Source organism: Salmo salar, chromosome 23 (assembly GCF_965601325.2).
Source record: "Salmo salar chromosome 23, fSalSal1, whole genome shotgun sequence".
Taxonomy (NCBI): Eukaryota; Metazoa; Chordata; class Actinopteri; order Salmoniformes; family Salmonidae; genus Salmo; species Salmo salar.
In genome coordinates, this window is record NC_138313.1 from 32,377,502 (window position 1) to 32,405,222 (window position 27,721).

The following is a 27,721-nucleotide window of genomic DNA, read 5'->3' on the forward strand; positions in this document are numbered from 1 at the left end:
ACTTAGTGTTTGTAAACTTCTGACCCACTGGAATTGTGATACAGTGAATTATAAGTGAAATAATCTGTCTGTAAACAATTATTGGAAAAATGACTTGTGTCATGCACAAAGTAGATGTCCTAACCGACTTGCCAAAACTATAGTTTGTTAACAGGACATTTGTGGTGTGGTTGAAAAACGAGTTTTAATGTATTTTTTTATTTCACCTCTATTTAACCAGGTAGGCTAGTTGAGAACAAGTTCTCATTTACAACTGCGACCTGGCCAAGATAAAGCAAAGCAGTTCGACACATACAACAAGACAGAGTTACACATGGAATAAACAAACATACAATCAATAATACAGTAGAAAAAGTCTATATACATTGTGTGCAAATGAGGTAAGATAAGGGAGGTAAGGCAATATATAGGCCAAGGTGGCGAGGTAATTACGCTATAGCAATTAAACACTGGAGTGATAGATGAGCAGAAGATGAATGTTCAAGTAGAGATACTGGGGTGCCAAGGAGCAAGATAAATAAATAAATACAGTATGGGGATGAGGTATTTGGATGGGCTATTTACAGATGGGCAATGTACAGGTGCAGTCATCTGTGAGCTGCTCTGACAGCTGGTGCTTAAAGTTAGTGAGGGAGATATGAGTCTCCAGCTTCAGTGATTTTTGCAGTTCATTCCAGTCATTGGCAGCAGAAAACTGGAAGGAAAGGCAGCCAAAGGAGGAATTAGCTTTGGGGGTGACCAGTGAAATATACCTGCTGGGCGCGTGCCACGGATGGGTGCTGCTATGGTGACCAGTGAGCTGAGATATGGCAGGGCTTTACCTAGCAAAGACTTGTAGATGACCTGGAGCCAGTGGGTTTGGCGACGAGTATGAAGCGAGGTCCAGCCAACAAGAGCATACAGGTCGCAGTGGTGGGTAGTATATGGGGCTTTGGTGACAAAACGGATGGCACTGTGATAGACTGCATCCAATTTGTTGAGTAGAGGGTTGAAGGCTATTTTGAAAATGACATCGCTGAAGTCAAGGATCGGTAGGATGGTCAGTTTTACGAGGGTATGTTTGGCAGCATGAGTGAAGGATACTTTGTTGTGAAATAGGAAGCCGATTCTAGATTTAATTTTGGATTGGAGATGCTTAATGTGAGTCTGGAAGGAGAGTTTACAGTCTAACCAGACACCTAGGTATTTGTAGTTGTCCACATATTCTAAGTCAGTACCGTCCAGAGTAGTGATGCTGGACGGGCGGGCAGGTGCGGGCAGCGATCGGTTGAAGAGCATGCATTTAGTTTTGCTTGCATTTAAGAGCAGTTGGAGGCCAGCAGTTGGAGGCTTATCTGGAGGTTAGTTAACACAGTGTCCAAAGAAGGGCCAGAAGTATACAGAATGGTGTCGTCTGCGTAGAGGTGGATCAGAGAATCACCAGCAGCAAGAGCGACATCATTGATGTATACAGAGAAGAAAGTCGCCCCGAGAATTTAACCCTGTGGCACTGCTAGAGGTCCGGACAACAGGCCCTCCGATTTGACACACTGAACACTATCAGCAAAGTAGTTGGTGAACCAGGCAAGGCAGTCATTTGAGAAACCAAGGCTGTTGAGTCTGCCGTTAAGAATGTGGTGATTGACAGAGTCGAAAGCCTTGGCCAGGTCGATGAATACGGCTGCACAGTATTGTCTCTTATCGATGGCGGTTATGATATCGTTTAGGACCTTGAGCATGGCTGAGGTACACCCATGACCAGCTCTGAAACCAGATAGCATAGGGGAGAAGATACGATGGGATTTGAAATGGTCGGTAATCTGTTTGTTAACTTGGCTTTCGAAGACCTTAGAAAGGTACGGTAGGACAGATATAAGTCTGCAGCAGTTTGGGTCTAGAGTGTCACCACCTTTGAAGAGGGGGATGACCGCGGCAGCTTTCCAATCTTTCCAAAGAGAGGTTGAACAGGCTAGTAATAGGGGTTGCAACAATTTCGGCAGATAACTTTAGAAAGAGAGGGTCCAAATTGTCTAACCTGGCTGATTTGTAGGGGTCCGGATTTTGCAGCTCTTTCAGAACATCAGCTATCTGGATTTGGGTTAAGGAGAAATGGGGGAGGCTTGGGCGAGTTGCTGTGGGGGGTGCAGAGATGTTGACCGGGGAAGGGGTAGCCAGGTGGAAGGTATGGCCAGCCGTAGAAAAACACTTATTGAAATTCTCAATTATAGTGGATTTATCGGTGGTGACAGTGTTTCCTAGACTCAGTGCAGTGGGCAGCTGGGAGGAGGTGCTCTTGTTCTCCATGGACTTTACAGTGTCCCAGAACGTTTTTGAGTTTGTGCTACAGGATGCAAATTTCTGTTTGAAAAAGCTAGCCTTAGCTTTCCTAACTGCCTGTGTATATTGGTTCCTAACTTTCCTGAAAAGATGCATATCACGGGGGCTATTAAATGCTAATGCAGTACGCCACAGGATGTTTTTGTGCTGGTCAAGGGCAATCAGGTCTAAAGTGAACCCAGGGCTATATCTGTTCCTGGTTCTACATTTTTTAAATGGGGCATGCTTATTTAAGATGGTGAGAAAGGCACTTTTAAAGAATAACAAGGCATCCTCTACTGACGGGATGAAGTCAATATCCTTCCAGGATACCGGGGCCAGGTCTATTAGAAAGGCCTGCTCGCTGAAGTATTTTTGGGAGTGTTTGACAGTGATGAGGGGTGGTCGTTTGACCGCAGGCCCATTATGTATGCAGACAGTGATCGCTGAGATCTTGGTTGAAGACAGCAGAGATGTATTTGGAGAGCAAGTTGGTTAGGATGATATCTATGAAGGTGCCCGTGTTTACGGATTTGGGGTTGTACCTGGTAGATTCATTGATAATTTGTGTGAGATTGAGGGCATCAAGCTTAGATTGTAGGATGGCCGATGTGTTAAGCATGTCCCAGTTTAGGTCACCTAGCAGCACGAGCTCTGAAGATAGATGGGGGGCAATCAATTCACATATGGTGTCCAGGGTACAGCTGGGAGCAGAGGTTGGTCTATAGTAAGCGGCAACAGTGAGAGACTTGTTTCTGGAAAGGTGGATTTTTAAAAGTAGAAGCTCGAATTGTTTGGGTACAGACCTGGATAGTAAGACAGAACTCTGCAGGCTATCTCTGCAGTAGATTGCAACTCCGCCCCCTTTGGCAGTTCTATCTTGTCGGAAAATGTTATAGTTAGGGATGGAAATGTCAGAATTTTTGGTGGTCTTCCTAAGCCAGGATTCAGACATGGCTAGGACATCCAGGTTGGCAGAGTGTGCTAAAGCAGTGAATAAAACAAACTTAGGGAGGAGGCTTCAAATGTTAACATGCATGAAACCAAGGCTTTTAGAGTTACAAAAGTCAACAAATGAGAGTGCCTGGGGAATGGGAGTGGAGCTAGGGACTGCAGGGCCTGGATTAACCTCTACATCACCAGAGGAACAGAGGAGGAGTAGGATAAGGGTACGGCTAAAGGCTATAAGAACTGGTCGTCTAGTACGTTCGGAACAGAGAGTAAAAGTAGCAGGTTTCTGGGTGCGATAGAATAGATTCAAGGCGTAATGTACAGACAGAGGTATGGTAGGATGTGAATACAGTGGAGGTAAACCTAGGCATTGAGTGATGATGAGAGAGATATTGTCACCGCGTGTGTGGGAGGTGGAACTAAAGGGTTAGCTAAGGCATATTGAGCAGGGCTAGAGGCTCTACAGTGAAATAAGACAATAATCACGAACCAGAACAGCAAAGAACAAGGCATATTGACATTAGGGAGAGGCATGCGTAGCCGAGTGATCATAGGAGCCCAGTGACTAGTTAGGCTGGCTGGAGACACGGCGATTCAGACAGCTAGCGGGCCGGTGCTAGCAAGCTAGCAGAAGGGCCTTAGAGGGACGTCGCGATGGACAAAGTCTGTTATAGCCTCCTCGTGCGGAGCCTCCTCGTGCTGTTACGTCGGTAGTCCAGTCGTGATGGATTAGTAGGGTTCCATGTAGTAAAGGGATCCAGTCCAATTGACAAAGTAGGTATAGTGGCCCAAGAAATTGGCCAATGGATCTCTTCAGCCAACAGTCCAATATGCTCTAGACAGCTAGCGGGCCGCGGCTAGCAGGCTAGCAGATGGGCCAACCTAACTCTATGTAAACTTCCGACTTCAACTGTAAATAAGGTATTTACATTTTTATTTTTTTATACATTTTCAAAAATTATAAAAACCTTTCTTCGCTTTGTCATTATAAGGTATTGTGTGTAGATTGATGAGGAACATTTTTTATTTAATCAATTTTAGAATAAGGCTGTAACGTAACAAAATCTGGAAACAGGGAAGAGGCGGAATGCACTGTACATGGTCATAGTACATGTTATGTATTTGTTCCAAATATATGCACTTGACCATTGGGTTTTGTCACTGTGTGACATGCACACTGCGTGTTTGTGCATGCATGATGTGTGTATGCATGCACGTTTGTTTGTGTGTGTGTGTGTGTGTTTTGGGTGTGGTGTGTATTTTATCTTATGCATAACTTACATTGTCCTCCCTCGACACTACCATACACTCCAGCCTTCCACAGAGCCAGGCATTGAAAAAAGCTGTTTTGCACTGCAGCCTGCCTGAATCCCAATTAGTCACACAATTGGCTTTAGCCAAGCAGCGTGATCAGAGTACAGTACATAGCCCAAAGGAAAGTACTGCAGCACTCCACTCACAGGCAGCACCAAGGATGTGCTGGCTGGCTTCATAGGGACACTGACTCACACAGATAAACAGGAGATATACAGTGGAGGTACTGTACATATTTATGCGCTTATATACGCCTACACGTACAGTATACACAACAACATTATACATACGTCATACACACCATATTGTACAAAATAGTGTTTTATTGTTACATACACCAGATAGGTGCAGTGAAATGTGTTGTTTTTACAGGGTCAGCAATTGTAGTACGCCGCCACTGGAGCAGATCAGGATTAAGTGCCTTGCTCAAGGGCACATAGACAGATTTTTCACCGGCTCTGGTATTTCGAACCAGCGACCTTTCATTTACTGGCCCAACGCTCTAACCGCTAGGCTACCTGCTACCTTTATACCTGTATGTGTGATATATTACACAGTCCTACACATAGAGGAAAGATGGAGCACTGAACAAAAATAGCAACATATAACCAATATGTCAATAGTAACATGCATGCAAACTCACAACCTCAAACTGTATGCAAGCTCACACAAAACGCCACCAGGCATGTATGCTTTATAGAACCCAGAGAGAGAGAGAGAGACACACACACACACACATATGAGTAGCTGCCAACACAAGTCCATGTGTGTGAGCGGGAGGCGGTAGTGAGATGGAAATGAGCCTGATCCAAGTTTGGATGCTTGTCTTGTTTCCTGGAGATTGGAGATTCTCCACATTCATATCAAAACACAATGACCACCTCAACACACACACACACACACACACACACACACACACACACACACACACGCATGTACATACGTACTATGCGCACACACACACACACGCACGCACAAGCTGGCACCGTCACCTCACCCTGTTTCTAGCTCTTAGCCAACTTTGCAGTATTCAATTTTTTGGTGTTATTTCTTAAATTATTTGCTCAGAACGTTTCTTGTATTATTACCTACAGCCGGCAATAACTTTTGGATGTTAGATCAGCGGTCACTCACCAGATATTCAAGCAGAAATTCGTCTTCCCTGACCTGGATCCTTTGTTTGAACTTCCAGAGGAAGCTCTATTCATCCCGGGGCTGCACCACAAAGCCAATGCCAGAGAAGAGGTAGAAGGAGCAGGGCCCTAGTCAGACTCAGGCGGCGTGCATACCATTCTTTCAATCTCAAATACCTCACTATCAAATGCCGATCGCATTACCACACGAGAGAATTTCCTTTGTCACTGCCGTTTATATTCCCCCCCAAGCCAACACGCGATGGCTCTCAAGGAACTACACTGGACTAAGTGCAAACTGGAAACCGCATATTCTGAGGCCGCATTTATTGTAGACTTTAATAAAGGTAATCTGAGGAAAATACTACCAAAAGTCTATCAACACATCTCCTGTGCTACACGCGCAACACGGACCCTGGATCATTGCTACTCTCCCTTTCAGGACGGCTACAAGGCCGTACCCCGCCCTCCCTTCAGAAAATCAGATCATGCCTCCATTCTGCTTCTCCCCAACTATAGGCAAAAACTTAAACAGGGAGCTCCCGTGGTAAGGACTGTTTAACGTTGGTCTGACCAAGCAGAATCTATACTTCAAGACTGTTTTGATCATGCAGACTGGGAAATGGTCCAGGTCGCCTCTGAGAATAGTATACCTGACTCGTAAACCCTGACTCGGTAACGGGGTTCATCAGAAAGTGCATAGAGGATGTTGTTTCCACTGTGACGATTAGAGGCAAAACGACAGTACAGGAACAAAGTAGAGTAGCAATTCAACAGCCCCGACATGAGACATACACGGCATTCAGAAAGTATTCAGACCCCTCCACTATTCAGACCCCTTTCCACATTTTATTATGTTACAGCCTTCTTCTAAAATTGATTAATTTCTTCCCCCTGATCAATCTACACAAAATACCCCATAATGACAAAGACAAAACAGATTTTTAGACATTTTTTCAAATGTATTAAAAATAAACTGAAATATCACATTTACACTACCGGTCAAAAGTTTTAGAACACCTCATTCAAGGGTTTTTCTTTCTTTTTAATAGTATCTACATTGTAGAATAATAGTGAAGACATCAAAACTATGAAATAACACATATGGAATCATGTAGTTACCAAAAAAGTGTTAAACAAATCAAAATATATTTTATTTTTCAGATTCTTCAAATAGTCACCCTTTGCCTTGACAGCTTTGCACAATCTTGGCATTCTCTCAAACAGCTTCACCTGGAATTCACCTTGAAGGAGTTCCCACATATGCTGAGCACTTGCTGGCTGCTTTTCCTTCACTCTGTGGTCCGACTCATCCCAAACCATCTCAATTTGGTTGAGGTTGGGGGATTGTGGAGGCCAGGTCATCTGATGCAGCACTCCATCACTCTCCTTCTTGGTAAAATAGCCCTTACACAGTCTGGAGGTGTGTTTTGGGTCATTGTCCTGTTGATAAACAAATGATAGTCCCACTAAGCCCAAACCAGATGGGATGGCGTATCACTGCAGAATGCTGTGGTAGCCATGCTGGTTAAGTGTGCCATGAATTCTAAATAAATCACAGACAGTGTCGCCAGCAAAGCACCCCCACACCATTACATATCCTCCTCCATGCTTTACGGTGGGAAATACACACGAGGAGATCATTCGTTCACCCACACCGCGTCTCACAAAGACACAGAGGTTGGAACCAAAAATCTCCAATTTGGACTCCAGACCAAAGGACACATTTCCACCCGTCTAATGTCCATTGCTCGTGTTTCTTGGCCCAAGCAAGTCTCTTCTTCTTATTGGTGTCCTTTAGTAGTGGTTTCTTTGCAGCAATTCGACTATGAAGGCATGATTCACACAGTCTCCTCTGAACAGTTGATGTTGAGATGTCTGTTCCTTGTGTGAAGCAGTTATTTGGGCTGCAATTTCTGAGGCTGGTAACTCTAATGAACTTATCCTCTGCAGCAGAGGTAACTCTGGTTCTTCCATTCCTGCACTTGAAGAAACTTTCAAAGTTCATGAAATGTTCCGTATTAACTGACTTCATGTCTTAAAGTAAGGATGGGCTGTCGTTTCTCTTTGCTTATTTGAGCTGTTCTTGCCATAATATGGACTTGGTCTTTAACCAAATAGGGCTATCTTCTGTATACCCCTCGACCTTGTCACAACACAACTGATTGGCTCAAATGCATTAAGAAGGAAAGAAATTCCACAAATGAACTTTTAAGAAGGCACACCTGTTAATTGAAATGCATTACAGGTGACTACCTCATGAAGCTGGTTGAGAGAATGCCAAGAGTGTGCAAAGCTGTCATCAAGGCAAAGAGTGGCTATTTGAAGAATCTCAAATATAAAATATATTTTGATTTGTTTAATACTTTTTTGGTTACTACATGATTCCATATGTGCTATTTCATAGTTTTGATGTCTTCACTCATATTCTCCAATGTAGAAAATAGTAAAAAATAAAGAAAAACGGCAGGTAGCCTTGTGGTTAGAGCGTTGGGCCAGTAACTGAAAGGTTGCTAGATAGAATCGCTGAGCTGACAAGGTAAAAATCTGTTGTTCTGCCCCTGAACAAGGCAGTTAACCCACTGTTCCTCAGCCATCATTGTAAATAAGAATTTGTTCTTAACTGACTTGCCTAGTTGAATAAAGGTAAAAATAAAAAACGCTTGTTGGTGTTCTAAAACTTTTGACCGGTAGTGTACATACTTTAAGTATTCAGATCCTTTGCTCAGTACTTTGTTGAAGCACCTTTGGCAACGTTGACAGTCTCAAGTCTTCTTGGGTATGACGCTACAAGCTTGGCACACCTGTTTTTGAGGAGTTTCTTACATTCTTCTCTGCAAGCTCTGTCAGGTTGGATGGGGAGCATCCAACCTCCAACCGGAGCATCGCTGGACATCTATTTTAAGGTCTCTCCAGAGAGACTCTCCAACTCAACCATCAAGTTTGCTGATGACACAATAGTGGTAGGCCTGATTACCAACAACAATGAGCCAGTCTACAGGGAGGAGGTGAGAGCCCAGGGCGGAGTGGTGCCAGGAAAATAATCTCTCTCTCAACGTCAACAAAACGAAGGAGCTGATTGTGGACTACAGGAGACAGCAGAGAGAGCACACCCCCATCCACACTGATGGGGCAGTGGAGAGGGTCAAAAGCTTCAAGTTCCTCGGCGTGCACATCACTGAATACCACACATCCTCAAGGTCTAAATTATGATCTCTCATTCAGATATTTTATAGATGTATATGGCTGCTCTGTTTTTTTAAGTTTATGTATTTCAATTCAATTGCAATCTTTCTATCCAGATGTCAATGTTTTATATCTCATAGCATCTGTTTTTGTAGGCTTTACTGTGCAATAGGAAGTAACTGAATGCACCAAAAAAGTCTCACATTCCCTACATGTCATCATGATACCTAAATGCTATTTATCAAGTTTATTCTGCTGATCTGTGTATTTGTATATGTATGTCTATGTACACTACATGACAAAGTATGTGGACACCTGCTCGTCGAACATCTCATTCCAAAATCATGGGCATTAATATGGAGTTGGTCCCCCTTTGCTGCTATAACAGCCTCCACTCTTCTGTGAAGGCTTTCCACTAGACGTTGGAACATCGCTGAGGGGACTTGCTACCATTCAGCCACAAGAGCATTAGTGAGGTCGGGCACTGATGTTGGGTAAAGGGCCTGAACCATGGCCTAGCTCGCAGCCGACCTTCCAATTCATCCCAAAGGTGTTTGATGAGATTGAGGTCAGGGTTCTGTGCAGGCCAGTCAAGTTCTTCCACACCGATCTCAACAAACCAATTCTGTATGGACCTCGATTTGTGTATGAGGACATTGCCATGCTGAAACAGAAAAGGCCTTCCCCAAACTGTTGCCACAAAGTTGGAAGCACAGAATCGTCTAGAATGTCATTGTATGCAGCAGCGTTAAGATTTCCCTTCGGTGGAACTAAAGGGCCTGAACCATGAAAAACAGCCCCAGACCATTATTCCTCCTCCACCAAACTTGACATTTTTTACTATCCATTGGGGATAGTAAACCACCATCCATTACTCTTCTCCTGGCATCCACCAAAACCAGATTCATCCGTCGGACGGCTAGATGGTGGAGTGTGATTCATCACTCTAGAGGATGTGTTTCCACTGCTCTAGAGTCAAATGGCAGCAAGCTTTACACAACTCTAGCCAACGCTTGGCATTGCGCATGGTGTTCTTAGGCTTGTGTGCGGTTGCTCGGCCATGGAAATCCATTTCATGAAGCTCCCAACGAACAGTTCTTATGCTGACTCAGTAGTGAGTGTTGCAACCGAGGACAAACAATTTTTACATGCTACGCGCTTCAGCACTCGGTGGTTCCATACTGTGAGCTTCACGGATGAGCGGTTGTTTCTCCTAGACGTTTCCACTTCACAATAACAGCACTTACAGTTGACTGGGACAGCTCTAGTGTAACAGGGTTGGTTATGTTTCCATTTGCCTACAATTTTGTATTTATTTAATGTTAAAGCACTCGTATTGGTTGGTTCAATTCCGATGACAATAAGGCGTGTTGTTATTGGCCCCCATACAGATACAGTTGAAGTCGGAAGTTTACAGTACATACACCTTAGACAAATACATTTAAACTCAGTTTTTCCTAATTCCTGACATTTAATCCTAGTTATAATTCCCTGTCTTAGGTCAGTTAGGATCACCACTTTATTTTAAGAATATGAAATGTCAGAATAATAGTAGAGACAATGATTTATTTCAGATTTTATTTCTTTCATCACATTCCTAGTGGGCCAGAAGTTTACATACACTCAATTAGTATTTGGTAGCATTAACTTTAAATTGTTTATCTTGGGTCAAACGTTTCGGGTAGCCTTCCACAAGCTTCCCACAATAAGTTCGGTGAATGTTGGCCCATTCCTCCTGACAGAGATGGTGTAACTGAGTCAGGTTTCTAGGCCTCCTTGCTCGCACACACTTTTTCAGTTCTGCCCACAAATTTTCTATAGGATTGAGGTCAGGGCTTTGTGATGGCCAGTCCAATACCTTGACTTTGTTGTCCTTAAGCCATTTTGCCACAACTTTGGAATTATGCTTGGAGTCATTGTCCATTTGGAAGACCCATTTGCGACCAAGCTTTAACTTCCTGACTGATGTCTTGAGATGTTGCTTCAATATATCCAGATAATTTTCCTGCCTCATGATGCCATCTATTTCGTGAAGTGCACCAGTCCCTCCTGCAGCAAAGCACCCCCACAACATGATGCTGCCACCACACGTGCTTCACGGTTGGGATGGTGTTCTTCGGTTAACATGCCTCCCCCTCATTATGGTCAAACAGTTCTATTTTTGTTTCATCAGACCAGAGGACATTTCTCCATGTGCAGTTGCAAACCGTAGTCTGGCTTTTTTATGGTGGTTTTGGAGGAGTGGCTTCTTCCTTGCTGAGCAGCCTTTCAGGTTATGTCGATATAGGACTCTCTTTACTGTGGATATAGATACATTTGTACCTGTTTCCTCCAGCATCTTCACAAGGTCCTTTGCTGTTCTTCTGGGATTGATTTGCACTTTTCTCACCAAAGTACGTTAATCTCCAGGAGACAACGCGTCTCCTTCCTGAGCGGTATGACGGCTGCGTGGTCCCATGGTGTTTATACTTGCGTACTATTGTTTGTACAGGTGAATGTGGTACCTTCAGGCATTTGGAAATTGCTCCCAGGGATGAACCAGACTTGTGGAGGTGTACAATTTCTTTTCTGAGGTCTTGGCAGATTTCTTTACATTTTCCCATGATGTTAGGCAAAGAGGCACTGAGTTTGAAGGTAGGCCTTGAAACACTTCCACAGGTACACCTCCAATTGACTCAAATGATGTCAATTAGCCTATCAGAAGCTTCTAAAGCCATGACATAATTTTCTGGAATTTTCCAAGTTGTTTAAAGGCACAGTCAACTTAGTGTATGTAAACTTCTGACCCACTGGAATTGTGATGCAGTGAATTATAAGTGAAATAATCTCTCTGTAAACAATTATTGGAAAAATGACTTCTGTCGTGCACAAAGTAGATGTCCTAACCGACTTGCCAAAACTATAGTTTGTTAACAAGAAATTTGTGGAGTGGTTGAAAAACGAGTTTTAATGACTCCAACCTAAGTGTATGTTAACTTCCCACTTCACCTGTAGGGGGAGATCGCGAACGTCAGGTCTCCCCAGTATCAAAATGTGATGCATGGGGTAGGTCACGTGCTGAATACTGCATTCTATTTTCATATTTTACAATGTGTACAAGTTAGCTGTACATTCCTGATTTATACATGTGTGGGCATATGGTACCTGTTAGAGATTGAGGGGCTTTCTGGGATGTGCTTTAATATATGATTGCTGTACATAAGAGTGTTAGCTAGCATGCACCGATGTAATGGTCACATAAGCTCACTGCTAACACAGTTGTTTTCATGCTACAGATTTTACCATCGACAGCCATCAACATTATTAAGCCCTGCACAACTAACGTGCTGTTTCCTATTTAATCACAGATAATAAATAACGCTCAACTGGGACCACTGGCTGGGGCGATTTCTTTGAACTAAACACAACGCAAGGAGAGGACGATTAACATCTGTTACACTAGCAGGGCAGAAATTTGACGAACTGACTTGTTGGAAAGGTGGCATCCTATGACGGTGCCACGTTGAAAGTCACTGAGCTCTTCAATAAGGCTATTCTAATGCCAGTGGTTGTCTATGGAGATTGCATGGCTGTGTGCTCGATTTTATACATCTGTCAGCAACGGGTATGGCTGAAATAACCGAATCCACTCATTTTAAGGCGTGTCCACATACTTTTGTATAGATAGTGTATTTTGTGACAATTGTTGGTTCACTAATGTTTTCATTACCACTGTGTACCGCACTCACACAGGTGTTGTCAATTGTAATTATCACCTAGGCACCTGCATATAAAAAAAAACGATGGCTTTGGCACATATTCTGATGAAGGCATAACTGCTGAAGTACGTTAGCCAGCCTGACCGAAAATAAAAAGGTGAAATGAGGTGACATCTTTTTGTCCTTTTAAAAAAAAAACGTTTGAGTGCCACTGTTTCCCAATGTTTCTTGAACTTGGGATTTTATTTAAAGATCAGCTACGGATCAGCATACTGTTTTACCCACTTTATATGTATATACTGACCCTAACCATTTATATGTATATACTGTATTCTAGTCATTGAAAACTGGTCACTTTAATAATGTGTACAGACAAAATACACCATTATATGTATATATTTATATACATTCTATGTACATATATTTATATTCTGGTCTCTGACATTGCTTGTGCTGATATTTCATAATTTTTCTGGATTATGTGTGTATTGTGTTTTTTATTTTAATTGTATTACAGCACGGTTGGAGCTAGAAACGCAAGCATTTCGCTACACCTGCGATCTGACAAACACACACACACACACACACACACACATTTGTACATACAAGCTCAACTCTGCACCCCCATCTCCAAATCAAACAGGATATAAGTGGGATAAACTTAAATGGAAGTGTGACTGAATAAGTCTCACATATGGCCCTGAGCGCACAGACAGGAAAGGGAATGTCCACATGAACACACCCAAATGTTTTCACTACTAGGTCAGGAGAGGGCTAGGCCACAGTACTGGTAAAACACAGGGACGCTGTTCACATCATTTTCATTGGAACCGTTCTGTTTACCCAATGTCAACATCAAATCAAATGTTATTTGCCACATGCGCCGAATACAACAGGTGTAGACCTTACTGTGAAATGCTTACTTACAAGGCCAACATCCAGCTTGTCCAGAGTTTCACATTTGAAGGGAATGGTTTTTTTTAACTGCCATTGTATTTTACTGAATGTATTTGTCCTATGAGGTTGAAACCTGCAAAAGTTGAATGTGTGCTACTGTGAACTAGGGAGTAACTGCTGTGTTCATAGCAGAGAGAACCTGTCTGGAGCATGGGAGGTGAAGATCATTTTTTTCTCCTTTTGATGGAGTTGTAAACAGAACTATCATTATAGTGAAACGCCCTGACAGACTGACTTTCACAAATATGGGAGGGAAGGAGGCAACAAGTGACGAGCAGACAGAGGGGGGTGGAGAGAGAGAAAAGAAGTGGGGGAGGTAGAGAGGTATTATTTTTGAACTTCTGTGAGTGTAATGTTTACTGTTCATTTTTATTGTTTATTATCTACTTCACTTGCTTTGGCAATGTTAACATATTTTTCCCATGCCAATAAAGCCCTTAAATTGAATTGTGTGTGTGAGATGGGGAGACAGGCACACAGAAAGTGAGCGATAAAGAGACATGGGGTGATAGAGAGCGATGGAGAAAGAGAAAAGTAAAGGGGAGACCTAGTCAGTTGTACAACTGAATGCATTCAACCGAAATGTGGCTTCTGCATTTACCCCAACCACTCTGAATCAGGGAGAGAGAGAGAGGTGAGTCACTGCTCTGAGGGTGATACAGGCAATGAGGTACAGGGCCAAAGGTGGCAAACACTTACTCATGGAATAGGCTTCATCTATCATAGCGATCGATGCTTACTGACAAGTGTGTGTAGCTCAGTGTGTTTATGTTGGTGTGTATGTGTTTGCGTGTGTGTGTATGAGTGCGTGCATGTGTGTGCAGCAGATAACACAGTCATAGACAGGGACAGAGTGACAACACTGTTTCAAACGGGGAGGCTTTCAAAGCAGACAGCTGGAGTGAGTTCAAAGCTCTGGGTTCTGAGACCTCTGCATTGCTTTACAGTAACATGTTATAGAAATACAGACTCCAGAGTACTGCATCAACAAACGTTAGTCTCTGCGACTAATCTGTAGGTTGCAGATGCAAAAGAAGTATAGTAGAGAGACTCCTCGCTGTCTTAAATCTTCTTATGTTGACAGAATAAGAAATACACACACATCATATTCTGTCCATGGCATGGAATGGTCTCATCTGAAGATACTGTAAACAGAATAATTCTAGCTTTGAAATGAACATAATGGTCATTTTTTCAGTCTCCTTCAAAACATTTCTCATCTTTTATTCGGACTGCGGACACGAGTGGGAAGCTTACCCGCTCAGCTTGAATACAGCAGTAGGAATAGAAGAATTGAAATTAATGGCAGAATTTACTGAGCATTTATGTAGCGTGACTGACAGCAGGAGTCGGTGAAGGCATGTGTGTGTGTGTTTGTGCAAAATAATTGGAACTTCAATGCCCACAATCCTCACAGGCTCCCGAGTGTCGCAGCGGTCTATGGCACTGCATCTCAATGCTAGAGGCATCACTACAAACCCTGGTTTGATCCCGGGCTGTATCACAACCGGCCGTGATCGGGAGTCCCATAGGGCAATTGGTACAGCGTCGTCCGGGTTAGGGGAGGGTTTGGCCGGGGTAGGCCGTCATTGTAAAATGCGATTCTTTTTTTAACTGACTTGCCTACTTAAATAAAGGTTAAATAAAAAATAAATTAAAACTCCCTCTCCACTGCCCACAGCCAGTCATTTGGCATCCAAGCCATGATTGGTCAGACTTTTCGAACGATGTCAAGACCCAACGTGGGACAAAGTGGTGCCTATTGGCTAAAGCAGGCAGCACGCTTGACCAATCAGAGAGCGATTACACAGTTCGACAGTGGCAAGCTTTTAAGGTGGTCCTGAACTATTACGGTATGTACTCGTTTCCTCAAATTGAATCATCCCAGAGGGTATCATGCCTCGACGATAATGTTGGTCTGTCTCGTCACAGTTATCTTTACAGCTAGGGCTGTTCTTTTAATCTTATATCTGTTTAGGCTGGTTATTTTTTCGTCTTTGATTGAGTGAACTTATTTGATGGCGCTTACTGTAGATAACAAACTACATGTGTGAATTTTGAAAGAAAAGCAGGGATAACTCACTTGTCTAGGCTTATAGTTTCAACTGCCATCAACAAAGGCAAATATGATTGCAATCTAATACAGTATCGCCCACGGCGTGCACTTCTATAGAAATATAATAATGTTGCTGCGCTGTTGACTAAAGGTAGGTTATGATATCATTATGCACACTGGGGTCACAGGTAGGTTCGAAGCCCTCCTGGGAGGTGAGATTGATGCAGACAGAACTTTAGTCATTAGGAAGATGCCATGAAATGACTATAACAATTGCTTTTATAGGCCAATCCTGCATGAAGGTAGTCTGATTAATCAGGCTGCAATACACAATAATTGGTATATACAACCTGAAACTAATGCCCGCAAAATCGTGTAAATGTTCCTTACAAGCCAGAATGTTTAATATAATTACAGTTCCAGTTACTCACCGGTTCTGTGTGGTTTGTCTTTCAGCTGCTCGACATTTTTTACTAAATATCCACAGATGGGTAGTCAAATTGTTTACCCAACCTTTTAGAGAACTGGTAGATATATGGCTTGGCACTGAGGTTAAATTATTTTATCTTGGATATTCGGTTTTCTCTCATCAATAGCTATTGAACCAACCAACCATTCCATGAATTTAATTTGAGAATTGTTTTGTAGATTGAAATCCGAAAAAGGTGTTGATTGTTCTCCATCCCCCCCAATCAGAATATACCATCTTCATTGGCATTGCATGCTGGGTTCAATAGCTATTTACGAGAGATTATCCAGTATAAAACGAATCTTACCTCGGTGCCTAACTGAACCATATACCTCTACTAGCTCTCTAAAAAGTTGGGTAAACAATACTTTCCTGTGGATATTCAGTCTCATTTCGAGCAGCTGAAGGACAAATGCACAGACAACCTGTAGAGTAAGTTTAAATTTAATTTTATTCAACATTCTGGCTTGTCAGGAACATTTAGACAATTTTGTAGGCATTTGTTTCAGGCTGTATATTGGTTGTTACACTCAAACTGGACAGTTTTATCTCCATCTCTTCATTCAAAGACTCAATCATGGACACTTACTGACAGTTGTGGCCTGCTTTGCGTGATGTATTGTTGTTTCTACCTTCTTGCCCTCTGTGCTGTTGTCTGTGCCCAACAATGTTTGTACCCTGTTTTGTGCTGCTACCATGTTGTTGTCATGTTGTGTTTCTACCATGTTGTAGTCATGTTGTGTTGCTACCATGCTGTGTTGTCATGTGTTGCTGCCATGCTATGTTGTTGTCTTGGGTCTCTCTTTATGTAGTGTTGTGTTGTCTCTCTTGTCGTGATGTGTGTTTTGACCTATATTTTTATAAAATGTATTTTTAATCCCAGCCCCCATCCCCACAGTAGGCCTTTTGCCTTTTGGTAGGCTGCCATTGTAAATAAGAATTTGTTATTAACTGCCTAGTTAAATAAAGGTTAAACAAAAAATAAATGTAAATTGAAGTTGGATAAGGGCCATATCGACTTGAGTATGGAGAATCACAAACACTGGTCAAAAACACTGGTACCACCTACAATAGCTGACCACCATACTGAGTGACCACTATACTTAGGTGTTCTTAGGCACATCTCAAGGTGCCTGTGTAGACATGAACACAGTCATCCATATTTAGCCAGCACCCAGCCCTGTTTATCCAGCACCACCCAGCCAGCCATGTGTAGACTAGACAGCCCATCAGCCTATCAGCCATGAACCCTGTGTTCCCGATCAGCTCTCCCAGGGAAACAGACTCAGAGTCATGTGAATAATTACCTGCCTAATCCCTGCAATTAGATAACTATGATTAGTGCAATCCTCTACCTGCCTGGGTGGAGGGTGAGGGAACACTTACCTCGGGGAGAGGAGGGAGGGAGGCAGACAAATATGTGGGGGGGGGGGGGGGGGGCAAATGAGTTGTGGATGATGAAGTGTGTGAGATGAAGAGATGGATGGAGTGGAGTGAGGGTTAGTTAGGGATATGAATAACTCCAGTTACTGACTGTAAGAGAGAAGGATTGATGCAGGGGCGGAAATCGCAGGGGGGACGGGGGGGACACGACCCCCCCATCCTGGGAAAAATATGATTTGTCCCCCCCAATATATCACTGAAACATAACTATGTAATTTAAATAATATTAATAATACGCAATGAAAGCAATTGTGCTGATTATAGACACTTAACAGCGCGTTTTTAAGTTTCAAAAGATTGCGACCCCCCCACCCTTTTCCTCACAATGGTTTGATCCACTGGCAAGGTAACAGAGGGGTCGTAGCCACTGTCTGAAAGGCACTCAATGAACGTAACTGACGTGAGGTTAATCCAGTCAATCGCGCACACACACTAGCTGAATATGCACAGCTAGCGCGCAAATATTAACTATTAAGCTAGCTAGTACCTATTCCATTTATGTGGCCTCGTCAAAGATGGAATCTTTGCTATGGTCAATTTATTCCGAGATCAGCATGCAGATGACGTAAGTTAGTGCTTCAAAGTCCCTGTGATAAGGTTAGCGATAAACTGATTTAATCCAGGTAGCAAAGATTATAGCAAACACCACTGAAACTGAATTGGTGTTCGCAAGCTTTGCAAATTCAGCTATTGTTGGAAGCCAGCCAATATGAAACAAACTATTAAAATTACAAAAGGTTGCAGCATATGTTGTGTAAATGGTGAACTCATACAGCTGTCAACTCTTGTCATTTTAATCCGTTTCACATTTGCTAGCTACCTTTTAGATCGAAGCCCAAATAGAATGATAAAAGATAAGATGATAGAAGCCCATCTCCTACTGTAAATAACCAACACACTGTGTGTGTGTGTAGCCAGCCAGCCAGGTAGAAAAATGGCAGAAAAATAAAAGACGGACATCAGAGTATTTTTCAGTACACCAAAACGCAAAGTAAGAACCCTAGTAGCCTAATATCTCAAAGACTAGTTGATAAAATGTTCATAAGAAAGAAATGAAATTCTAATGGAAATGTTTCACAATGATGTCATTAGGCAGAGCAGGCAACAGATTGCACACAGACAGCAGAGTTGGGGACAGATATGCAGGGACAGACTGGCAGAGACAGGGAGTCTCAGGTAAGTTTGTTGAGTCTTTGTTTGGCAACATTATGAAAGGTTCTCCATTTTTTTTACTTGTAAAATAGGAACATAATTGGAAAATGCCATGGATACCCCCACTCTCAACTTAAACTGGTGACTGAACTAAGATTTGTTAAAGGCAATGGTATTGCTGTTGTGAATAGTTGTGTAGTTTTGGGTACCGGTAGTTAGGAGTACGGCAAACACCTTATTTCTTTGGTTCCTCAATATACATTTACCATATTACAATGTAGGCTATGTGTTACAGCACTACTTTTGGTGTCCCCCTCAGGAATTGCTCTTGAGAAAATGTCATGTAATTGTCCCCCCCAAAGTTGATATCAGATTTTCGCCCCTGGATTGATGTGTAGCACAGTTAGGTCCAGGTATGTGTATTAACCTGTTATTGTGTACCAAATGCCTTAGTTACTGTAAACTTTTGTTCTGTAAAAATGGAAAGAGCTTAACTTGTTACTAAGTGACCTCTTTTTCAAGATGCTGTAAGAGTGTCTGTGTGTTCTTTCCTGGTAAGAGTCTTGGAAGCGATGAGAGGGGGGATGTTCAATCATAAGGGATTAATTCCTGGTTGATCAAGTTCAACAGTGAAGCTGCCCTCTGTAAACTCATCAAGCCAATAGGCAAACAGTGGGAGTACAGACTTATGGCTTTAAATAACAATCTGGGCAGAAATAACCGCTACATTATTCGTATGTCTTGAAACATTGCATGTTTAACATAGCCTATGTTTTGTAGACCCAGTTCTTTGCTGAGGATACATGTATGTACTGAAAGGACTATTTTCTTCTTGACGTTCAAATAAATGCAGGGGTATTGAAGTGTGTGAAATCCCTTTCTCTCTCTCTCTCTCTCTCTCTCTCTCTCTCTCTCTCTCTCTCTCTCTCTCTCTCTCTCTGTGTGTCGTCAGTGTGTGTGCGTGTATGAACTAGAATACTGACATACCTTTCATCTCTTCAGAATGACTAATTATGCGTTTGTGTGTGTTTTTGTGTGAGTGGTTCGTTTACGAGTGTGTGTGCACTCGTATCTATAACGATAGCGTGTAAGGATGTGTGTTTCTGTTTGCGCCTGTCTCTTTGTGCATGGCTGACTGCTTTGTCCATCTGACTACAATTGAAAGGGGATCTCTATCTCCATGTCGGTGTGTCTCTATCTCAGCCGCTCCACCTTAAGGGGAGCTTTAGCAGGCTGTCTTGTTTATGTTGAAGCCAACAGGCACAATATATTACAGTCCAGGGCTCCCTGCTGAAAATCCTACAGGATCTTCTAGTGACCTGCTGTTCTTTCCTGCTTTCCTGTTTTTTTATTATTATTTAGATTAAAAGCAAAGCTCGCTCTCTGTCATAGTTTTTCTCCCTCTTTTTTTAAATGTTGTATTCCAACAGACAACACAACCCTTCAGTTTAAGGTTCTGCTCTCTCCTATGAGAAGAAGAGGGACTGGAGGTACTGTAGATTGTAGGTGAATTTGGATGGAGGAGTGTAGTGTTTGTATCTTGTTGGAGGGGTTGGTGAAGGGACAGGAAAGGGGGGGTACTTGGGTGTAACGCTCAAGCTTCACTGCCATGTCAGTGTGTGTGGACTCCAACTGATCACAGAGCGGGAGAGACGGAGAGAGGAAGAGAGAAACGAGAGTGAGACTTTGGTTACACCGAGGAAACGGGAAGAAGGAAAAGGAGCCAAAGTGTTAGTGTGGGGATTTGTTTTACCGTGAGACCTGTTTGACGGATGCACTGACAGAGCTCTCCAAGCTGTGTCGACAGGCTCCGTGTCGGACAGGGACAGACAGAGCAGAGCTGAACGGAAAGAAGAGAAGAGAGCAGGACTGGGCAGGAGGGAGGACTGCTCTCTTCAACCTTGCCTGAGACCAGACCAAAGCAGGGGAAAGATCTGGACTGGGCTGTGTTCCTGGTGGTGGGCAGAGGAGTGGAGGGCCAGGGGACAGGCTCTGACCTGATAATCAAACAGACTGAACATCTCTCCTGGGACCATGTACCCTCAGGGCAGGCATCCGGTAAGTCGCTCCTCTTTTTCTCTTTATCTGACTACTGCTCAGGGACAGAGGTAGAGACAGGGACTACACTGAGAGGACAGAGGTAGAGACAGGGACTACACTGAGAGGACAGAGACATGGAACAGTTAGGGTGTATGAAGAGAGTCCCTCTAACACATATACAAACACACGCATGCAGTCGCACACACACGTGAAGTGAGAGTCAGCTATGCCACCCACACAACTACCTTTCAACTACCTCTCAACAGCCCCTGGGTGCAGCTGACAGGGGAAAGACAGGGGGGGGGGGGGGGGGGTTACTGTCCTTGTGAGGACTGGCCAAATGTTCCCACAAGGAAAAAGGTATATTTTAGGTTTAGGGGTTAGAATTAGGGTGAGGTTTGGGGTTAAGGTTAGGGTTGAGGTTAAAGTTAAGAAAAATCGGATTTTGAATGGGAATCAATTGTTTGGATAATAAAACAAACGCTTGTGTGTGTGCGCACTCTGTGCTGTATCTGTGTTTAAGTGTCCAGGGATAATGTGTTAGAAGGCACTGGAAGGTATTCCCTTCAGTCCCCTCTGCCCCTACCACCCTCCTTTCATTAGGAACTGAAGGATGAAGCTGGAAGAGGGGATGGGTTTGACCATACATGCGAGAGAGGCAGATAGAGAGAGACAAGGTGTAGTTATATATATTTATTATTATTATTTGTTTTTTTACTACCCCCTTTTTCTCCCCAATTTTCGATCTTGTCTCATCGCTGCAACTCCCCAATGGGCTCGGGAGAGGCGACGGTGGAGTCATGCGTCCACCAAAACATGACCTGCCTAACTGCGCTCCTTAACACCCGCCAGTTTAACGCGGAAGCCAGCCACACCAATGTGTTGGAGTAAAACACTGTTCAACTGGCAACCGGAGTCAGCCTGCAGGAACCCAGCCCGCCACAAGGAGCCGCTAGATCGCAATGAGTCAAGTAAAGCCCCACCGGCCAAATCCTCCCCTAACCCGGACGACGCTGGGCCAATTGTGCACCGTCCTATGGGACTCCCGGCCACAGCCGGTTGTAGCACAGCTCCGAATGAACCGGGTCTGTAGTAACGCATTTAGCACTGCAATGCAGTGCCTTAGACCGCTGAGCCACTTGGGAGGCCAAGGTCTAGTTTCTATAGTCAGATTTGTTGTCCATGTCTTTGTATCTGGTGCAAATAGGTCAGTGAACACTTAGCTTTCAGCCTGCAATCACAGAGAATTATAAGTGACATTTTCGGAAGAGGGGGCATGTGAAATCAATTATATGTACAGAAAGAATGCAAATCAGGGGAATAGAATGGAAGCAAGATTGAGAGAGAACCGAGGCATTGTGAATTAGAAATGAGTAGGAGATCACACTGGAAATAGGACTATACTCAGTCACAGATCAGAGGTTTTGTTCAGAGTTGTAGTGTTTGTGATAAAGTTCGGTCCCAGATTGAGCCAACCTTAACAGATCAATACATACTGCTGCTGCCAGTGTAATGGGATCTACAGCACAGAGTGAGGGTGCAAGGAACGTGTGCACGCGTGTGAGCTTGAGAGAGAACAAGGAAAAGAGGGTGACTGTGTAGACTTTGAAATAGCCCCTTGTACCTATTACTGTCAAGAGACTAGTTTCTTTGCATCTCATTTTTCAAAGGTAGTCATGTTTTGTGTATATCCCAATCCTCATCTTGTTATACTATTAATATCCTATGAATTAATGTCTACTTTTGTATCAAATTAACACATCAATGTCCAGATAATTTAAACGTCAGACTCACTGGACTTCACTAGCGGTATCTGTATACATCCTGTATGCACCATCCGAGACAAAGAGGAGGAAGGGCCTCTATCTCCACTGTCACTCACAATGTCACTGGCCTTTTGAAATAAGTAACTGAAAACATAAACCACATAGACATGGCAACAGCACTGTGTTGTGTTGACTCCTGTGGCAGAACAGAGACATTGTTATCTGTTCAGTGGTCCTCCTAAAGGGTTAAACCCAGGGCTGATTTACAAGGTAAACAGAAACATAATTGGTTCCACTGGATTCTTGTGGCTAGTGTTATCTGAAGTGAGGGACTGCTCTGTGAACTAGGGTTGGGTGATGTCAATCTTTCTCACGTGATTATGCACTCATTAAACATTGTGATATACTCTGGTATAGCCCGCTATTGACCCCCCCCCCCCCCCAAACAAGTTTTTAAAAGATCCCACAGTGAGCTTGCATGCTATGAGAGGGATGAGATAAATCCCCACATTGACAAAATATATTTAGTGGATCTGTGGCACGAAAGAGGTGTGTGGGCATGTCTGTGTGTGCCGAAGCGCGCAGATAGAGCGAGTGACACAGTCAAAGAGCCTCGCTGGCTGTGCATCGTGCAATGGGTTGTAAATCATCATGGGTTGCAGACAGAGCAAGCTACTTTGCTGTCCTCAGAACTGGATAATTATAAACTGATTAGCATTTTTGCCTAATCCTCTCTTATTAGGCTACTAGGCCTTGAAGGTAGGTTGACATTGCTAGAGTAATATGGAAATAGGGCCAGGCCAACTAGGTTACACATCGTTTTATTTCATGTTTCGATTTTTCCATCTTGGTATTGTTTTCTCAATGTCACTTATTTGTCATTTTAGAATAAAGTTGTGATTGAAAATAGCATAGACTCTGACTTACATAATTGTTCCCATTTAAATGCAGCAAATTTAGGACATTAAACACAGAATATTTGTGAAATACTTTCATAACTGAATTTGTCTTAATGCTTTTATGTTATTTAAATTATTAGGATTAGGCTTTTGGCATTTAAAAAAAACAAACATTTGCGGTCTTGCATCAATGCATTTTATGTCATAATGCTTTGCTCAACAGTCAGGTTTGTTAAAATTTCTCATTGGATGTTTCTATCTTGCTATTGTTTGTTCTATCGCTCTCATTATTACATTAAGCCTACCATATTTGTAGGTTGTTCAAAAACAACGTAAAAGGTATTACCAATAGGATTTGTATTTTTACATTGTAATTTTAGAAAATGTCCATAATATATCTGCAGTAATAGTGGAATGATAGTGTTTCACAGTATAACTTACCTGCCAGTGTTGTGATATTGCCTATTGCCGGCTTCTGCTGTCAAAATAGGAAAGCTGTGCAGTGTTGCCAACTTAGTGACTTTGTCGCTATATTTAGCAAGTATTCAGACCCTCTAGTGACACGTTTTCAAAAAGCAACTAGCGACAAATCTAGCGACTTTTTCTGGTGTTATTGGAGACTCTGACGTGAAAGCACATATCGTTCTTACTCTTCTCAACGAGCAGCGGGTGCTGCCGTGGGCCCCACCCCGTCCCAAAGCACTCACAGGCGGCCCAGTCCGCACACAGCAGTCCCTCCCAGCTGCAGTCAGAGCAGGAGATGTTCACCCCTCCGCGTCCAGACTGCAAATGAATCGCGCATGCGGGAAGCAGCTGCTGGCTGATCCCACCCTGGCTTACATTCAGGGCGGGATGTAAATGTAAAAAACTAAACTAAAAACCCCCCCAAAAAATAAATAATTTTTTTTAAAAACAAACTAACTCCGCCAGAGTGTCTCTTTTGGGTCATTTTTGCCGGTCCCAAGCCCGGATAAAGGAGGAGGGTTGGAATTGTGACATTAAAAAAACAAGAATCGACAGAAGAAAGTTCATTTGTAGTTCTAAACATATTTAGGGTGTTTTTTACTCACTTTTTGTCTCTCCCACGATGTTATTCCTCTCTCCTACAGCGTCCATCACAGTTACATGCACATGGCCAAGTAAGCAAATTAGGCGATGACGTCATTTATCGACTTCTAGTGACTTTTAGGGCAGCCAATAGCTACTTTCCTTACTGAGGAGTTGGCAACACTGAAGCTGTGTTATCTAGTGGAAACTGGGGAAGGGGCCAATGTAGAAATCATTGTCATTTCCTGGTTGCTAAAAATCTACAGAGTTCGTTAAATTTCAGTTTATGTGAGGAAAAAAAGCACTAAATAGTGTGGGGAATCATTGTACCGTCTAAATCACTGTGAAATATCTTTTCAATAACAAAAAATATTGTTTTTACATCTGTTTAAAAACCGGTGGACAAAACCGAAAGTAAAAACTGAAGCTCGAGTCTCCACCATGTTATGGTGAAATGGGATACGGGGGAGATTTGTTTTGAATGCAGCCTTGTGTTCTTGCAATTCACATATCTTACACATGGGGGAGAATTCTATATGTAGCAACTTTTAAAACTTTCTGAGAGATTCATTGTTTGATCATGGAATCATGATCATCCACTACTGGAGAGAGAGAAAAAACAAAAACATATTTTCTGACCAGACATTTAGTGCTGCTTTGGTGGAACCTAGCCATGTCTACATTTTTCTCTTGCATTCTGTAAATATAATATATGAATTGAATTGGGCTATAGGAATATAGGTAATTTAATCAGACTGTCACCCATGCACTGCCCTGCTGTGCACTGCATGACTCCGCTCTTCTCTTTATGGCGCGAGGATAGTCAAATTGAATCGTCTGTCACATCACAATGTCGTCACCATCGGCGATGGCTGTCAATCATCCTCAATAGACGATACTATCGTAATATCGCCCACCCTACCGTGAATCGCCACCCGCCCAGGCCAAGAACATTAAAACCAGGCTGTGAATGCTTGAGCTGTCACGCCCAGAGTTTCCGCAGTTACCAAACACACATTTCCAACCACTGCAGCAAGAGCCATGGGAGGCAGACCTGAGAGTGGACAGATGGTGGGATGGACACCGTCCTTATCTACATAGACAAAGTAGGTAGCAAACGACCACTGCTACCCCCATAATGAGTTTAAAGTTAGTGGTATGGTAGGTCATCTGGTAATCTTTGTGTTAAAGCTGAAGTCTACTTTGAGGTCTGTGAAAGACTAGCTGATTCTTAGTACATCCACTGACTAGACCACTCTGTCTTTACCTGTAGGGACTCACAGCATGGACTGAAATGAACATGGCATTACACGATGTTGAACACAGAGGGAATCCTTGTACTTTACATATTGTTGTTGGTGCAGTTGATTTGTACATTTTTGGGGGGGATGGAGCAGGCTTCGGTGGTGGACATTAGCTCCTGCACGCTTAGACTGAGTGTGTGTAACCCCCCCTCCCCCAACCCCCCCAAGAGACGGTTGTGATAGTTGTCTGGAAAGAGTTGATCTGGCCCTGGACTGATCCTAATCTAATGGAAGTAGACTCACAGGGGGGGATACGGCAGGGACAGAGAGCCTGCTACTAACTGCTTCACCAGGGTGCCAATGTTACAGCTGTGTGTGTGTGTGTGTGTGTGTGTGTGTGTGTGTGTGTGTGTGTGTGTGTGTGTGTGTGTGTGTGTGTGTGTGTGTGTGTGTGTGTGTGTGTGTGTAACTGTACATTCTGTTCTCTGGTAGCGCTGGAGTGGCAGCAGAACAGTTCATACTCCCCGTGACTATTCAGGGTCGGCAGAGAGTAGATTTTCACAAACTGTGCTTTTTAAGTATTAGTAATCTCTCATCTGCCTAGTAAATCTAGCTTTAAGTCTGGCCTCTGTGTTCCACCTCCTGACCATTAGGCCCATGTTAATACTCTAGCTTGGGGCTGTGTGTACTGGGTCTGGTCTCACTTCTCTGCGTCTCTCAGGGTAACACTTTGTTTTTACAGCCAAGTAAACAAACCAACGCCAAATATCTGGCTGCACAAATCACATATGTTCCCTTAATTAGGTTAGGGCGAGTGGTGGTGTGCGTGCGTTAGCGCTCTCTTGCTTTTAGGTTGTTTTCCTCTGGATACATCTGTATTGTGGAGCTTGTTGTTCTGTTCGCGCCTCAGGATTTTAATGATATACAGGTACATACATCATGGATATTTTCTGGCAGATGTAACCATCATCTTTATCCATACTGTTACCTGTTTACATTTCTGATAACAAGCTGGTTCTTATGAAGTCAAGTATGAACACATCAATCCAAATGAACTGTGCTCTCCAATCCTAACGCTCATTCTCCCCTCAGTCAAAGCCTTTGTTGTTTTTATAAAAAGAGCTGATCTGACCAAATTTTGGATCCACTCCAAGCGTTCTTTTCACTGCCAATCCCTCCATTTCTAATCCAGTATTTTATGGCAGTGGCTTTTGCCTCTCACCACAATGTATTGTGACTAAGTGACAGGCTGGCTGGAGCCATGTTATCAAAGGGTGGCAGGTAGCTTAGCAAGTAAGAGCTTTGGGCCAGTAAACAAAAGGTTGCTGGTTCGAATCCCTGTGCCGGCAAGGTGAAAAATCTGTCTGTTCCCTTGAGCAAGACACTTAACCCTAATTGCTCCTGTAAGTTGCTCTGGATAAGAGCATCTGCTAAATGATTCAAATGTATCAAAACCTTCAGGTGTTGAAGGAGGGCTCCGTTCCAGCTAAAATGCTGCTGCTGACTGCCTTGAAAGCGTGTGTCCTGATCCACTAATCTTTTTAGGACTTTGGTGGGTGTGTCCCATCCCGCTAACCATAGTCCCTACAAAGCCGTGCCTCCTGGAGCCTGTTATCCATCAACCAGCCTTTTTACACAGGACAGGCCCAGACCAGCGCTCTAGAACTCCTGCAGGAAGGAGAAGCGGTGGACAGCAGACCGAGAGGAGAGAGGGGGACAGAAGAGACGGAGACACCAGACTGAGAGGAGAGAGGGGGACAGAAGAGATGGAGACACCAGACTGAGAGGAGAGAGGGGGACAGAAGAGATGGAGACACCAGACTGAGAGGAGAGAGGGGGACAGAAGAGATGGAGACACCAGAGTGAGAGGAGAGAGGGGGACAGAAGAGATGGAGACACCAGAGTGAGAGGAGAGAGGGGGACAGAAGAGATGGAGACACCAGAGTGAGAGGAGAGAGGGGGACAGAAGAGATGGAGACACCAGACTGAGAGGAGAGGGGGGACAGAAGGAGACACCAGAGTGAGAGGAGAGAGGGGGACAGAAGAGATGGAGACACCAGACTGAGAGGAG

At 43.4% G+C, this 27,721-nt stretch overlaps 1 protein-coding gene across 2 annotated transcripts in view; it reads left to right on the forward strand.

Annotated features, from left to right (window-relative positions):
• Positions 1-19,706: 19,706 nt before the first annotated feature.
• Positions 19,707-27,721, forward strand: part of LOC106584409 (transducin-like enhancer protein 4) — an 83,952-nt gene continuing 75,937 nt past the window's right edge. Inside the window, exon 1 of one of the 2 annotated variants that reach the window (XM_014169700.3) lies at positions 19,707-20,712. In XM_014169700.3, coding sequence (XP_014025175.1) covers positions 20,689-20,712 — 24 coding nt within the window. In that variant the 5' untranslated portion in view covers positions 19,707-20,688. The remainder of the gene's footprint in view (positions 20,713-27,721) is intronic. The other variant, XM_082968063.1, reaches the window with a different exon arrangement.